General features: G+C 38.5%; 1 protein-coding gene across 1 annotated transcript in view; it reads left to right on the plus strand.

Moving 5' to 3' along the window:
- Nucleotides 1-15,969, plus strand: part of RELN (reelin) — a 543,431-nt gene that overhangs the window by 268,706 nt on the left and 258,756 nt on the right. Inside the window, exons 7-8 of the mRNA XM_075016845.1 lie at nt 5,876-5,972; nt 8,221-8,272. Coding sequence (XP_074872946.1) covers nt 5,876-5,972; nt 8,221-8,272 — 149 coding nt within the window. The remainder of the gene's footprint in view (nt 1-5,875; nt 5,973-8,220; nt 8,273-15,969) is intronic.

Below are 15,969 nucleotides of genomic sequence, written 5' to 3' on the forward strand. Positions count from 1 at the left end.
GCTATGCTAATGAGCTGTGGGACCATGCTAATAGCAGCCATTTGCAATTTGGAGGCTGCTCGTTAGCATGGACCTGCTGGGAAAGCCATGCTGCTTAGACCCAGCCTTACTCTGAACCCAAAGGGGTCAATCTGAACATCTAAGAAATCTTCTGTTTTCAAAATCACTTCCACCTTCTAGAGCAATTTTATTCATTCCTTTCAAAGTGATCCTAGGATGTGACCAGACATTTGATCATCTGCCTGGATTCCACTCTTTTTGTCAGTGTCACAGGGTTCTATTCTTTCACCTATTCATTTTGCATGGAGGCAGACCATAGAGTAGACTGCTAGCAGAGCTGTGTGAAATTTTGTCAGCAAATAGTAAATTCACCACAACACTTACTTTGGAAAATTTTGAAAGATTTAGAACAAAGTATTGATTCACTCACTACATCATTTAAAATTGACCTTTTGTTTTAAAAACATCGTTTTCAAATTGACATTTGAAATACTTCATGTGACTCAGAAATTTTTTTGGTTTTTGTATTTGTGAGACAAAAACAAAACGTTAATTTCAACTATAATCAAGCTACATTTTGGGAAGGATTTTTCAGTTCAGCCACCTCGTAAAAAACCAATTGTATTGACCCAGCTCTAAGAGTGAGGCATTGTGATGTTCAATGACACCAGCATGCAATAGACATGGAACACTTACACATCTGTCTCTCCACACCTGGATAATGGAGCCTATTCAGTTTCTAAGTACTTGGTGTGGCTTCTTCTTAGATGAGAGGCCAGTGGTTGAATTAAAATTCAAACAAGATGTTGATGTTGGCTGACTGCGGAAGCAGCTGGTGAAAAAGGCGGGGCCTTAAATTGAGAGAGTATGCTTATGCTTTCTCAAGGAGTTTTATACTGTGGTGGGGTGTTTCTGAATCTTTGCTCCTGGGGTGCTAAGTAGAGCTGGGTGAAATTTATCAGATTACACATCCTTTTGCCAAAAATGCAGACTTGGGATGACTAAAATATTTCAAGAATTCATGGAGAATTTGCTGAACTGTTTTGGCTGGAATACAAAACAAAATTTAGAATAAAATTATTGAAGATGACTTTTTCAAAATTATACTTCAGTGATTTTTAAAGGGTTAAAAAACTTGAAAACGAAAAGAAACACTTGAAAGATTTAGGTCATCCAGAATATTTCATTCGACCCAATTTTTTGGTTCACAAAAACTGGTTTTAGTCAACCTGAAAATTCATAGAATCATAGAATAATAGAGCTGGAAGAGACCTAAAAAAGCCTAAAAAAGTCCAGTCCCCTGCCCTAGGCAGGACCAAACCCATCAGATCAGCCCCGCCAGGGCTTTGTCAAGGCGAGACTTAAAACACCTCCAGGGCTGGAGACTCCACTACTTCCCTGGGTAGACCATTCCAACGCTTCACCACCCTCCTAATGAAAAAGTTTTTCCTAATGTTCAACCTGGACCTTTCCAACCGCAACTTGAGACCTTTGTTCTGCGTTCTGCCATCCGTGACCACTGTGAACTGCCTCTCTCCAGCCCTTTTGCAACCTCCCTTTAGTAAGTTGAAGGCTGTTATCAAGTCCCCCCTCAATCTTCTCTTCCGCAGACTAAACAGTCCCAATTCCCTCAACCTTTCTTCATAAGTCATATGCTCCAGCCCCCTAATTATTTTGGTCGCCTTCCGCTGGATCCTCTCCAGTGTATCCACATCCTTCCTATAATTGGGGGCCCAGAACTGGACACAGTATTCCAGATGTGGCCTCACCAAAGCTGAATAAAGAGGAATAATCACTTCTCTGGATCTACTTTTTCTTTTTTTCCTCCAATATTTGGTTTGTCAAGCAAAGCGAGAAAAAAAAAAAAATCAGTTATTCACACAGCTTTTGGCCTAAGTGGTATCAGTATCCACACAATAATTTAATTTAATTTAAATAATTTAATAATTCACAGTGAAGCCACCTGACATACACAGCCTATCCAACTTTAACATTGCCCCATTTATTTTGCAGTGGAAATAAGGTGTTAATTGTACGATGTGTATTAACTGAGTTGTAAAATCAAGCTGGAAAACCATAATTAGAGGTACTTTTGAAAATAAAATTGGAGCACATCTTTCAAATAAGACAGAGCTTTCTGGAAGAACAGTAGTGGGGTGGAGAAGTAAAGGTTTTTTGCAAGTTAGGTTTTGTCTTTCCCATATAGAGACACATATCATATATAATTGTTCTTTACATTGAAACAATGTCTACACTACAGGGTAAAGTTGATTTTAAGGCACAGCTCGATTTTACAATGTGACTGTCTTCATTGCAAGTACCATTAGGTCAATTTTAAGGGGCACTAAGGTTCATTTTCTCACCCTTCCCCAGTGTAATGCCAGATTCAATTTTAAGAAGGTCGAATTAATGGTAGTGTGGAAACAGCATTACTTTAAATCAATTTTATTAGTCTCCAGAGGTATCGCACAATACCCCAAATGCATCCGTTCTGGCCACGTTCACCTCTGCTGCTCTCTAGGGCTATGTCTACACTAGCCCCAAACTTCGAAATGGCTGTGCAAATGGCCATTTCGAAGTTTACTAATGAAGCGCTGAAATGCATATTCAGCACTTCATTAACGTGCGGGTGGCTGCGGCACTTCAAAATTGATGTGCCTCGCCACCGTGCAGCTTGTCCCAACGAGGCTCCTTTTCGAAAGGACCCCGCCTACTTCGAAGTCCTCTTATTCCCATGAGCGGATGGGAATAAGGGGACTTCGAAGTAGGCGGGGTCCTTTCGAAAAGGAGCCCCATCGGGACGAGACGCGTGGCGGTGAGGCGTGTCAATTTCGAAGTGCCGCAGCCGCCCGCATGCTAATGAAGTGCTGAATATGCATTTTAGCTCTTCATTAGTAAACTTTGAAATGGCCATTTGCATGGCCATTTCGAAGTTTGGGGCTAGTGTAGACATGGCCTATGTGTGCAAGAAGTAGATAAAAACCTGGCAATAGTAATTCATTTTCTTCCTGGCCAGCATGGTGATCACATTTATCCATGTACCTGAGAGATAGCCATGTTAGTGTCTAGCTTCAAAAACAACCAGAAGTCCTGTGGCACCTTATAGACTAACAGACATTTTGGAGCATAAGCTTTCATGGGCAAAGACCTGCTTCATCAGAACATCTAGCCATGTTCGTCAGGGTCGCCAAAGACCCCCAACATGGAGCCATCAGGAGAGCCAGGATCTCATTTCTGTGTGGGTGGATGAATCTGTGCTGACTAAACATCAGGGACGCTTAGCAGTGTGAGGTGAAAATCAAGCACACCCACAAAACCATATGGCTGACGGGCTGTGCAAACCATGCTTGTAGACAATGGTATGCCCTGTTCTGCATGGCATTTTAGCACTTGAGAGAGCTTTTCCCCATCACAAGATTCAGCAGAAGATGCTGAGAAACTTGTTTTCTCCACTTCATATTTTATGGGACGGCTTCCCCCTCCCTCTGCAAGCTGTCATGTGGTGGTTACATTTTTAAGCATTCTGGGACTGTGCTTCATTGGCTACGTCTACACTAGCCCCAAACTTCGAAATGGCCATGCAAATGGCCATTTCAAAGTTTACTAATGAAACACTGAAATGCATATTCAGCGCTTCATTAGCATGTGGGCGGCCGCAGCACTTTGAAATTGACGCGCCTCACCACCGCGCATCTCGTCCCGACGGGGCTCCTTTTCGAAAGGACCCCACGTACTTCGAAGTCCCCTTATTCCCATCAGCTCATTCTGTCCCTTTTTAAAGAGCAGTAACTTCTAAAATTAACCTTATTACCAAATGTATTTCACCTCCTTTGGGCAGTTCTGGGAGCACCCTACTGGTGTCATACAGCCAATCATGCAGCCTGGCTCAAGAATAATTGGGATGTTAGCAGAATGTGACTTGGGGACACACGGAGTATGTTTGCCTCGGGGAGGATTTCATAGGAAGGAATGGAGCTTGCTTTTTTAAGAACAATAACCTTGTTACCAGATGAGTTCAGGGAGCACCCAGCTGAATGAACCATTTCAACAGGTTGCCCAACTTGTTTTTGGGGCACTGCCCCTCCATCCCCAAGGCTAGCCTCCTCCCTGTACTGCATGGTGGCTGGGCTGTGTGGACTATGCTTCCAGACAAGAGTATGTCCTGCCTTGCATGGCGTGAAGGCTTCTTCCCCGCATACAGCTTAGCAGGAGAGGCCAAGAGACTTGTTTTCTCCACTTCATATTTTATGGGGCTTTCTCCCCCCAGCCCCCAAGGTGCCACGCAGCTGGCAGGCTAGCCTCCTCCCCGCAACATGTGGCTAGTCCCTGTCTCACCACACCACATGGCAGCTTGGCAGTGTGGACCATGCCTGCAGACAGTACCATATCCTGTCCTGCATGGGACTTCACTGCTTGAGAGGGCTTACCCTCATTGGGACAAAAGCAGAATGTGAGTGCAGGACATATGGCATACTCTCCCTTCCCAAAATGTGTGGATCAGGGGAGGATTTCCTATGGTGGAGTGGAGCTTGTGGGCGCTCTCTCTCTGTTCCCTCTTACACATAGAGTTGCTAGGGCTAGGTCTTCTTCACTAGAAGAGGCAAGAGAATTCATTGTTTTCTGAACTTTTCTATCTTCTAATGCTTCCTTAACTTTTCTTTCTCTCCTCAAGCCACTACTACTTCTGACAGGGTAGTGTCTCCTTCCAGCTGCCACTAGATACCAGATCCCTCTAGGATACTTTCCTTCTCTTTTATTTAGCCTTGGGGATTCATAGTGAGTCTGGGGCCACTATTTCTAATGGTCTCCTCGCCTCATGTTGGAGATGTCAGTGCAATGACCTCCCTAGAGTGTTCTTCACTTCTATGTGGTGATGACTCACATCTCTCTCTTTCTCTCTACTTCAAACCTGGCTCGTTCAGCCAGATATACTACCACTTTTTCATTGTATCTTCTTTCCTTTTGAGTAATATTGAGTCTTTCACTAGTTGCATAGATTCCTGTTTGGTGTATTTTCACCAAGGGAAGAGATGCTAACCACTAGAAACCAATGTCCTCTGTCTTTCTTTCTCTTCTTCTTTTCTAATCATGCTAACCACTAGATCCCAATTTCCTTGGGGATTCTGTACTTTTGCTTCTCAAGTCATGTATCTTCTTTCCTTGAGAATAGTATGAAGTCTTTTACTAGTTGCATACATCCACTTTGAACTTTTCCTGTTTAATGTATTTTCAGTGGGGGAAGAGACTTCTGAAAAATGGCCATTCTTCACTTCTGTGTGGTGACAGCTCACAAATTTCTCTCTCTCTCTTTCTCTCTAGTTCAATCCTGGCTCCTTCAGCCTGTAGCTCTCTCTTTTCACTTGTATTTAATGTCAATTTAAACTCTTGTAAAAGCTGCCTCTTTTTGTAATGTGAACAACTCAAACAATTTCTCTCATCAGGAGGAAAATGGCTGCTCTGAAAAATGGCCATTTGTTTTCAACAGCAGGGGGAAAGAGGGTAATGCAGTCTGGGAAGATGACATCACACACCTGCAACCACTTCTGGGGCATTTTTATCCATAATGCTATAGGGCTGAAGGCACTGTGGGATAGGTGCTCAACAGCGCACTGCTCTAACAGTAAAACTTTGGCAATAAGTCAACTTTATGAGCAGGTGTGGACACTCAACTTTGAGTTTATAAAATCTAGTGGTAAAAAGTCAAGTTTAATAAATTTGACTTTATTTTATAGTGTAAATGTAGTGTTGGGATACCTGAACAGTCCCATTTGTCTGTGTGTCAAAATCAAATGTTCTTTTTTTAGCATTTTAACAGGCTCTTATAGTCTCAGATATATGAATTATACCAGCTAGATGTGTTCTGGTTTTCTTGCAGGTTTGAATGTAGTAACTGTGAGGTTGGAGAGCAATGTGGTGTAATCATGCATGGCAATGCTGTCACTTTCTGTGAGCCATATGGTCCAAGAGAATTGGTAAGTGTATGTTTGGTAATTTGCATGGGTTAGAGGACTTTGGTTTTGAATTCCAACCTCCTCAACCAGTGTGTTTTGAAAGCTTGGTATTCAGCAAAGAGGCTGTTAAGTAGTTCAATAATGCATTGGATAGTAAGGTTAAATGTTTAAAACTCCTCACATTTTTCTAAATATTTTGCATGCTTTTTGCACACCGCCATGAAACTCTTTGAGCAAACTTTCATGCAACTTATTTAAATGAGCTATGAACAGTGTATTTGCAGCAATTCCAAGTTCCCACAAAGGTCTTTTTAAGTAAGCACATTTATTCTTAATGTAAGAGCAGAGAAAACATGTTAAAACAAGACCAAATTTAGCCCTGGCCTGAGCAGGCATGACTCCCCTTGAAGGAGTCCTGGCCAATGATGCCAGGGTACTAACAAAATATTGTATTTGTATAAATTGTATTCATTTTGCAAAACCACTAAATAGCACATTGGGGAGAGTCATACAACCTTGCCAAATATGCACACATTTGAATAGCCCATATCTTTTATCTCCACGTTAAATGCAACTTTATTGATATGTTCTGTTAATGTTTGCATTGCCTTGTGGAATTTGACAAACACAATGCAAATGCATGCATTATGGGGATGGAGAAGTCATTTAAATATTTAGCAAATTTCATGACTATTGTAGAACATCCCTGTTTCTCATTTCTCTTATACCCAGACTTTGTGGAAGAATCCTAACATTGATGCCTACTTACCTCTACTATTGTAAATATTATTTGCATGTACTGTATTGTTTTTCATTAAATGTCTTGATATTAGTGAAGAAAGAGATTTCATTTTGTATCCACTCAAAAATTGAAGTCACTTGTTAAAGGTGAGGAAAGAATGTCCCAAGAGATTTCTCTCCTCATAGTTCAAAACTGAAACAAATGCTACTGCCTCTTTGTTGATGGATTCCATAACAATTTTTGAAAGCTCTAAAAGGGCTGAGAGTTTAAAAGTTTGATTTGGACATCTAAACTGGGCAATAAAAGGAGTCAGATTTGATATGGAAGATACGTCAGTGTTTTTGATTCAGTTTTGGCCATGCAAAATACTTGACACCATCTGCTACCTGAAATGCATTTAATTTAAGTATCTAATGTTGCGTGTTAAACCTGCCCAAACAGGGAAGTGCTTCAGCAGTGATTAGCAACATGGTTGCTGGGAGACTTAGAAACAACAGAGATTGATGTTTGAGAACTAGCTTTTGAACATGCATGCACATACATGTTATATTCAGAGAGGAAATGTCTTAGTTTTAATGTGATCTTAGCCGAAAGAAGCAGGAAAATTTCTTATGGTTTGTAACAATCTGTGAAGACTTTATTTTAAAGGCTTTTCACATTAGGTAAAGCACTCCTTTTAAAAAATGCCTCTGAAAAGGTGGTCCTACATGCCCTATTCTGCAAACATACCTCTCACTCTTTAAGATCTTCCTAAATTACCAATTTTAGGCTCTCAACAGATAAAAATGAAGCTTTATTTACATAATTTTAAAAAGCCCTTTAAATAAACATTTAACTTTTCAGTCATATGCTTTTAGTTAGAATAGGCTCAGTTACAGTTACCCTGCCAAATAATAAAATGTTTTCTGACTTGAGTTATGCGCAGGTATTATTTTAGTTTACAGTCAGTTAATTCTGTTGTATGGGTTCTAATTTCAACAAAAAAGCCTTCAATTTATCAATGTTCCAAGGCTCGTATCTTCAACAGATTAAATATATCAATTACTATGGAGGAGGTAGTCATGTGGAATTAAATTAAAGTGTTACTAAAAATTAATTGGCCAGTACTCTCTCTTAATTAAATCTTCTCTGAATTGCTTTATTCCCTTTAGAAAATGATGTAAATACAGGTCATCAGGAACAGTTTGTATTAATTATGCAGAGTCCCATTGAAATTATGGATTTGTTTTTTAAAATCTTTCTGGTCACTGATCAAACATCAATACATAGAATTTACTGGCTCCATAGAAACTTGTTACTGCAACAATGAAAAGAATTTCTCATTGTGACAAATAATGAGATATCAAAAATCTGAATGACATAAATGAAATGTTTGAGATTTGTCAATCTGAAAAGGTTAGAAATGAATGATTTTTGTGGGTAATTTGGGCATTCATAGGACTCCCATATTTTTGAAAAAGTTATAAATATATTGTTTTACTGGTTTAATGCAATGTTTCTTCCATTTTCCATGTTTTCCTCCTTTAGACCACCACTACCCTTAACACAACCACAGCTTCTGTTCTTCAATTTTCCATTGGTAAGTTTATATAGCACTTTTACTTTAAAAAGTGTAAAAAAGTCATTGTTAAAATGGAAGACACTGCATTTTAAATGTACAGTTTTGCCAGCATTTTCAACTATCAGAAGGGACTAAGTCAGTCTTAAAAATTTATTTGATCTCCTGATGATATTTAGACCTCCTAACCAAAATAACAGAAGAAAAATAAGTAATTAGTCTGACCTTATATAAGAACAGAGAATATAGGAACAGCCATACTGGGTCAGATCAAAGGTACATCTATCCCAGTATACAGTCTTTCAACAGTGGTCAGTGCCAAGTGCCCCATAGGGAATGAACAGAACAGATAATCATCACATGATTCATCTTCGTTGCCCATTCCCAGCTTCTTGCAAACTGAGGCTAGGGACACCATCCCTCCCAATCCTGGCTAAGAGCCACTGATGGACCTATCCTCCCTGAGTTTAATTATTGGTTTACCCTTCCATGCATCTTTTATTTATTAATTAGATAGCCAGTATTATCGTATGACAATGATTGCCCATTCTTTAAAATTGCTTGAGTAAAATGACTACATAAAGATTCATCCCTCTCTATCAACATATTAAACCTCAGTGTGTCTTCAAGTCATATCTGCTTCCTTTAGTATCAAAAGGAAATTTTTGCTGTTATTAATGCTGCAGTGTCGATAATACAGCTTTGGAAGAGCAAGCTGGATGCTAGTTTGGCTCATGCATCAACAGCAAAATAGTGTGCCATATTAGTTTTACTACCTGTTATAAATGACTCCAGCTTTGCACGGTAGAATATGGGCAGCAACTACTAAGGGTAGTTTTGTGCCAGGAGACTAAACTGCCAGGAAGTTAATTTCTTAAGGCATGATTCATTACAAAATGTAGACGGAAAATGTTCTGACAGTGAAGACAATTCAGTAAGAATAAACAGGCAAGGAATGTTGACTGTTGCTTCTGTGGACTCCTTGAAAAGTATTTCCAAATTATAGTTCCATTTTTAAAAAAGTAATTCTCCTAGCTCAGTGCACATCAGCAGAGTTGTGATTAAGATGTGGAAATCTCTCTTGGAAATGAGAACTGTGAGTTAGTTGATCACTTGAGTGGTTTGGATTTAAAACAATTCTAAAATTGAATTCCAATGGGCTCTAAACTATCTCTCAGTAAGATTAATTTTTATTTTATTTTAAATTGCTCATTTGTGTTTTATTTGATCTCATAATTGCTTACCACAATATAAGCAAGTATGCTGTAGTTAATCTGTAGTGAGGGAGTCTCTTTTACTATTTGGAAGAGAGGGTTATTTTATTTTACACTTTTTTTTTTTTTTTAACAAAACCAGTCTGATGCTCCTGTGCATAAATTGAGTGACTGTGGCATTGTATGGCTATACTCCTAATCTTTCCTCACCCCATTTTCTCTGGTGCCTGTCACCATCACCTGTTGTTTCATGTCTGCAATGTTAGGCTTTGATACTATAATAATTGGTAAGTTTTGGGGAATGGTGATACATTGTGCATGCTGCTGTTGAAGACCATAGCATTTAGTTTTAGAAGTTTTTGCAGTTGGAACCACTAGTCTTTTAACCTCTGTTTGTGTGTGTGTGTATATCATAGAACTGGAAGGGACCTCAAGCAGAACTTATCATCATCCCTGACAGATTTTTTTTTTTAAATCTAACCTGCCCGAGAACCCTTGAAAGGTCCTCTCAAGGCTTGAGCTCACAATGCTGGGTTTACAAGGCCAGTGCTCTAACTACCAGGCTCTTCCCACCCCCACCTTCTGCTTTCACTGCCAAGTGCCATGTGCTAATCTGGTGGGTTTTAATAATTTGAGTTAAAGAAATGGATAATGACAAATGAATTAAGCACAAAATGGCCCAGATTCATCATAAATCCCAAAGCTTCTTAAATCATCTGTACAGGAAGGATAATGTCCCAGTGACATTTTCATTAACAGAGCTTCTAACTAGTGTTGTTAAAGTACCACATGTTTAAAAGTCTTTGGGTTCTCCTAAAGACAACAGTGTCAAACTGCTAAATATTTGTTTTACCTTCTTATTGTGATGGTAAATAATTACAGTGAAGATTTGCTTAGTAAGACTTGTGCTTATTGATACACAGCCCCTGTCTTCCCAGGATTTGCAGTCTTTTCCAATGTGAATTATTTGCCTATTGTGTCAGTTGTGTTTGAATAGTTCAGAACCATTCATGTGGGTTTTGATCTAGTGTTGGGACTGTGTTTATATTATCCTACTGCCTGCCCAAGCATTTATTCCACATTATGGCTATGTCTAGAGTAGAGGGATTTGTCAGCAGAAGTTTTTGTTGGAAGACATCTTCTGACAAAACTTCTGTCAACAGATCGTGGCCAAACAGCCAAAACAGATTGAAGAGTGGTCTACTCTGTCGACGGAGTGTGGCCGGACTGTCCGTCTGCTCTATCAGTAAAACCAGAAGCACAGCAGACAGGTGTCCCAAAAGCCCTTTCTGTCAACAGAAGGCCCCCCAGAATGTCCAGACTAGCTTTTTGTCAACATATCTCTGTTGACAGAGGCATTCTTCCTCGTGGCGAGTGGGATACAAAAGTGCTGTGTTCTGTCAACTTACTGTCTACAGAATGCTGTTGGGAATCTGGACACTCCACGACAAGATTGTTGAAGAAACCTCTAGCCTAGACATAGCCTGAGTCTCCAAGACCAAATGCTTCTGTTCCTGTTATATAAAGAACAAATTCTAACATTTACTTTAATGTACGGTGAGATTGCTCTTAACTAAGACATTTAAAGTCTCAGAGGGCTAGCCATATTAGTCTGTATCTGCAAAAACAAGAAGTCCTGTGGCACCTTATAGACTAACATATTTTGGAGCATAAGCTTTTGTGGGCAAAGATGAAGGGGGTGCCACAGGATTTCTTGTTATACTTAAAGTCATATATTTGGGCTCTCTCAAATCAGAATGTCTAATTTCATTATTTGGGACCGTGGAGTATCACACACAGGCTTCTGAACCCAGCTCTCATAAAGCATTAGTATGATTCATCTCACATCTCATCTCCTCACATCTCACTTACAAACTAAGATTCCCCCTTAGCTGCCTCTCTGAACTTCTGCAGAACCTGATCTGCCATCTCCATAGGCCAGTATGAGGAAGGTGACTCATATTAATGATAGACAGATGACTGAACAGGGCATACACAGAGACCTATGAGAGAACCGTAAGGAGGAGAAGGGATAGATGTTGGAAAAGTCTTGAAGCAGAGAAGTACTGAGTTTTGTAGACAGGCATTGCTTCATTCCTGATGATTGCAGATTGCTGTGTGTATATTTTCTATGAAAGATGTGCATTCCAAAGCTTCACTGCCTGTGTGCTTTGCATCCTGTAACAGTGCATTTTAAGCATTAGCAAACTAATTAATTTTCTTTTTCTCTATGGAGTTCATGAGACAAGAATAAAGCAATAACATAAGACTGGTGAATCCAGACTCCATCCCCAGATGCCTCTGTTCTGTTCTGGAGATGGATCCTACTGGAGTTCACCAATTACTTGTAACTCTCAATATGAAAATAGTAAACATAAAACATTATATTATTTTGAAATAATAATTATCCAACCTTACTCTTATAATTCATTATTAATGTTCAATCATATTTTGTATGACTAGTTACTTTAAAGATAGGTAGCCTGATACACAAAGTACACTTTCATCACTTTCTCTTATATAAAACTTTTGAACACCTCTAATTTATTATGTGACTACCATGACTGTAGGCAACCAGCAGGACTCGTCTTGGCTAAATAGGAAATATTCACTGAAAACAGTTTCTAATATTATAATTTTGTTTCATCTTGAGTTTCTATGCTATGATTAAATAGATCCTCTGTCATTATCCTATTTTTAACTTAAATTACTTTGGCTGATCTATGGTTTCATAAAGAAGCATAGACATTTGGTATGAGTTAAATTTGTTTTGATTTAATTCAAAATGAAAATGAAAATGAAATGCAAAAGATGCAGATTTGAATGAACATTAACTGGAAAGACAAATTGCATGAACCCCTGCAAACGAAACCTCTGAGCTGCTCCCTGTTCTGTCTACTGTACAATATTTCTGATAAATACTAATGAGAAATGTGTACTGAGACAATCTGTTTTCATGTTCATTGAGCTCTGTGTAACATAAGTTATCAGAGTTAGTGTAAAGGTCATTGTAGAAACATATTTCATTAAGCTATAGAAGCTGTGCATTGAATTTAAAAGGCAGCTACTGTAAAAAGAAAATGTACAGCTATATTTTTAAAATGTAACATTTTATTTAAAAATCATCAAAGAAAGGCAATGTAGACATAAAACTCAACATCTACCAGTGCCCATGAACATGGAATTGCAGGATAGAAGTTCACTGTGTCCAATGTAATTTCTTTGTTTTACATGTAAAGCAGAGTAATGAAGTGATGACATCATAGTTGCTAGGTGGGACAAAAAGTGTCTCTTAAGAATATATGTGAAGACAATGCCAGTCAGACACAGGTCCAGGATTATTCTTGGTTTTCGCTATTTTCCCTATGTAAACTGACCATGACAAATGAAACTTGTACAGGCTACTAGATGTAACTCAGGTAACTTTGTTTGCAATCAATAAAATACCTGGCATTGTGTACAAAAGTTCTGGCATTAGCTGTGAATACTACTGAACTGGAGAATAAAATATTGCTTTTTGCAGCATTTTTCAATGTAATTATGAAAGACTTGATGATCACTCTATTTATCATGGATGACAGAGAGAGTAAACTAAAAATACATGATTTTAGGCGTATACAGTTTCAAGCACTCAAAGGATGACTGATCTATGGTTTCATTTGGAAGCATGGACATTTTGTATGACACAGCTTCTGTAGCATAATGAATGTTTCAGATCATCCTGTTGTTTTTTAGCTGATGTAGTGCTGCTTGCCCTGCTAGAAAGATAAATGTTGCATCAGTGAAGCAACATTTTGGGAAAGCAGGCTTGTATTTTGTTTTAATCTGCCTGTCAGAACTCTCTCAGCAATGGCGGGGAGTGGGGGCATTTAGAGGACCACTTCCTTAATACAGTAGACCCCTGAGATACATACACTTGAGTTGAACATATCTTGGGTTAATGCAACTCTGAATGGTGGGGATCTGGCGCCTGCTGACTGGGCTGCTGCCACTGACAGGAGAGGTTTCCCCGCTCCTGTCAGGGGCGACAGCTGCTCCTCTTAATGGTGGCAGCCGAGAGTCAGGCTTTCAGCTGCTGCCCCTGACAGGAGCGGGGAAACTGGGAAGCTGCCAGTTAGCTCCCAGCTCCCCTCCACTTGCTGGAGCCAGGAAATTGACCAGGGCTTGTGCCCTCATCAGTTACCTATTTCTCCCAAGTTGCGCGGGAACTTTGACTTATGCAGGTGTTGTGAGAATGCAACCCCCATGTAAGTCATAAAATCATACACTTATAGGGGTGGAAGGGACCTCAGGAAGTCATCTAGTCCAGCCCCCTGCTTCAAGCAGGACCAACCCCAGTTAAGTCATTGCAGCCAGGACCTTGTCAGGTGGGTCTACTGTGCATGGTTTAAAGAAACTGAGAAAGTGATAGGTAACCAAGGAAGAGGGGGCTGAAGATTAAAACGTGGAGGCCACTGAATTTGCAGTGTGCAGTAGAGCTGAATATGCATTCATCCAGTTAGTTTAGTTTGTTTTGTTCAGTGAAATTGTTTAATATTTGGCTTGGTAGTTTGTTTTGTGGAGTGTAGCTGTTCAATACCTGGTTTGAGTTTTATAATTTTATGCATACGTGTTCATTTGAGCATACTTGGCTCTCTCTTTTGTATTATATATATTACTCAATTAAAATAAATACATAAATAAAATCTGAATAGATATAATTATTTATATACTTATTAATGTCCCATAAGAGGTTAGGTATGTGGATAGAAGCACTTGTGAAAGTTCTGCCTGTATAGCTAAAGAAATGAAACTGACTTTTGCTACCAACACTTATTTTATTGTATTCTTGGACCTTTATGGTACTTCTAAATGTTTCTGTTGATATTTTCCCCTTTCCTATAGTGACAAAGTACTTACACTTCTGGGAATGTTCTCATAAGGCGTTTTGGCTCTTCCCACCTGTGTTACTGCTGTTGGCACAGAATATGCAAGAGATGTGTGGTGAGGGTCTGTGTGATGGTGCAGAGCCAAGAACTCCTAGTTTCTAATCATACCATGAAAAATTACCTTTTTACTACTGCTAGCTCTTTACCTATCTGCCTTCCCGGTTTTCTACTGCTTCTCACTCTCACCTGCTGGATCTGCTGGTTATCACATACTGTTGTTGTTCCTGCTTTTTCTGCCCAAACCTCCCTCAGATGCTCAGTCTTTTTGAAAAGGCTTATGATATTCAATAGCTGTGACACCTGGAGTGTCCTATATAAATGTATTCGATTTTAGACAAATTATTCTGTAAATTCCCATCTATTATAATTCTCTGCTTATTCAATTTATTCTACTGATATTTTTAGCCTTCCTCTAGAATTCTCTGGTACAGATAATTTTATCTATTAAATGTAATAGAATATCTTGAAGGGAAAAATAAAGTTATCAATTTTTATGAAATGCTGTTGGAATTATCATAAGGAAAAGATCCTGTTCCTTGCATTTCATTTACTGCTGGCTCTTCCCCATTTAGGAACTCTATCTGCTTTCATCTTATTGCCACTCACCTGGATGTGCTCTCCTCTCAAAACAGTTTCAGGATGCAGGATTAAAATAAAATGCACACACTTTACCTTTATACACATATAACTGTGTGATTATAAAGTTGTGTAATTAATTGTGTGATTAAAAATTAGTTGCAATTCGTTACACTGTTAAAAATAATGGAATACCATTCATTTAATTATGTTTGGATGCTTTCCACATTTTCAAATATATTGATTTCAATTACAACACAGACTATAAAGTGTACAGTGTTCACTTTATTTTTATTACAAATATTTGCACTGTAAAACAAATGAATGCAAGTATTTTAGTGCAAGCTCTATATCATGAGTGTTGGTCATACAAATGTAAAATTATGTAAAACTACAATGAAAATAAAAACAATGTAAAATTTTAGCCCATACAAGTTTACTCGGTTCTGTTTTTTTGTTCAGTCATTTAGATAAACAGTTTATTTACCTTTGCTGGAGATAACTCTGTCCTTTTCGTATACACAAAAATGCATAGGAAGGTGCTCTATGAGAATAAAGAGACTGCACTACAGTACTTCAGTGAGGTAAATTGAAAAGTACTGTTTCTTTTGTTTATCATTTTTATAGTGCAAATATTTGTATTCAAAAACTGTATAAAGTGAGCAATGTATACTTTGTATTCTGTGCTGTAAATTAAATCAATATATTTGAAAATAAACAAAAACATCCAAAATATATAAGAAATTTCAACTCAGATTGTGTTGTTTAACAATGTAATTAATGCTGTTACTGATTAATTTTAATCATGATTAATTTTTAGTTAATTGCTTGAGTAAACAACAATTAATCATCAGCCCTCATTTTATACATGTATAATTAAATATACTTAATATGCCCATAAAAAAATTAAGTTGGGACTTTGATTGTTCTCTATTTTTACCTCCCACTTTTGTGACTTTTTACTCTCTAATGAGATGAGTCCAAGCAAACATCTCAACCC

Source organism: Carettochelys insculpta, chromosome 1 (genome assembly GCF_033958435.1).
Source record: "Carettochelys insculpta isolate YL-2023 chromosome 1, ASM3395843v1, whole genome shotgun sequence".
NCBI lineage: Eukaryota > Metazoa > Chordata > Testudines > Carettochelyidae > Carettochelys > Carettochelys insculpta.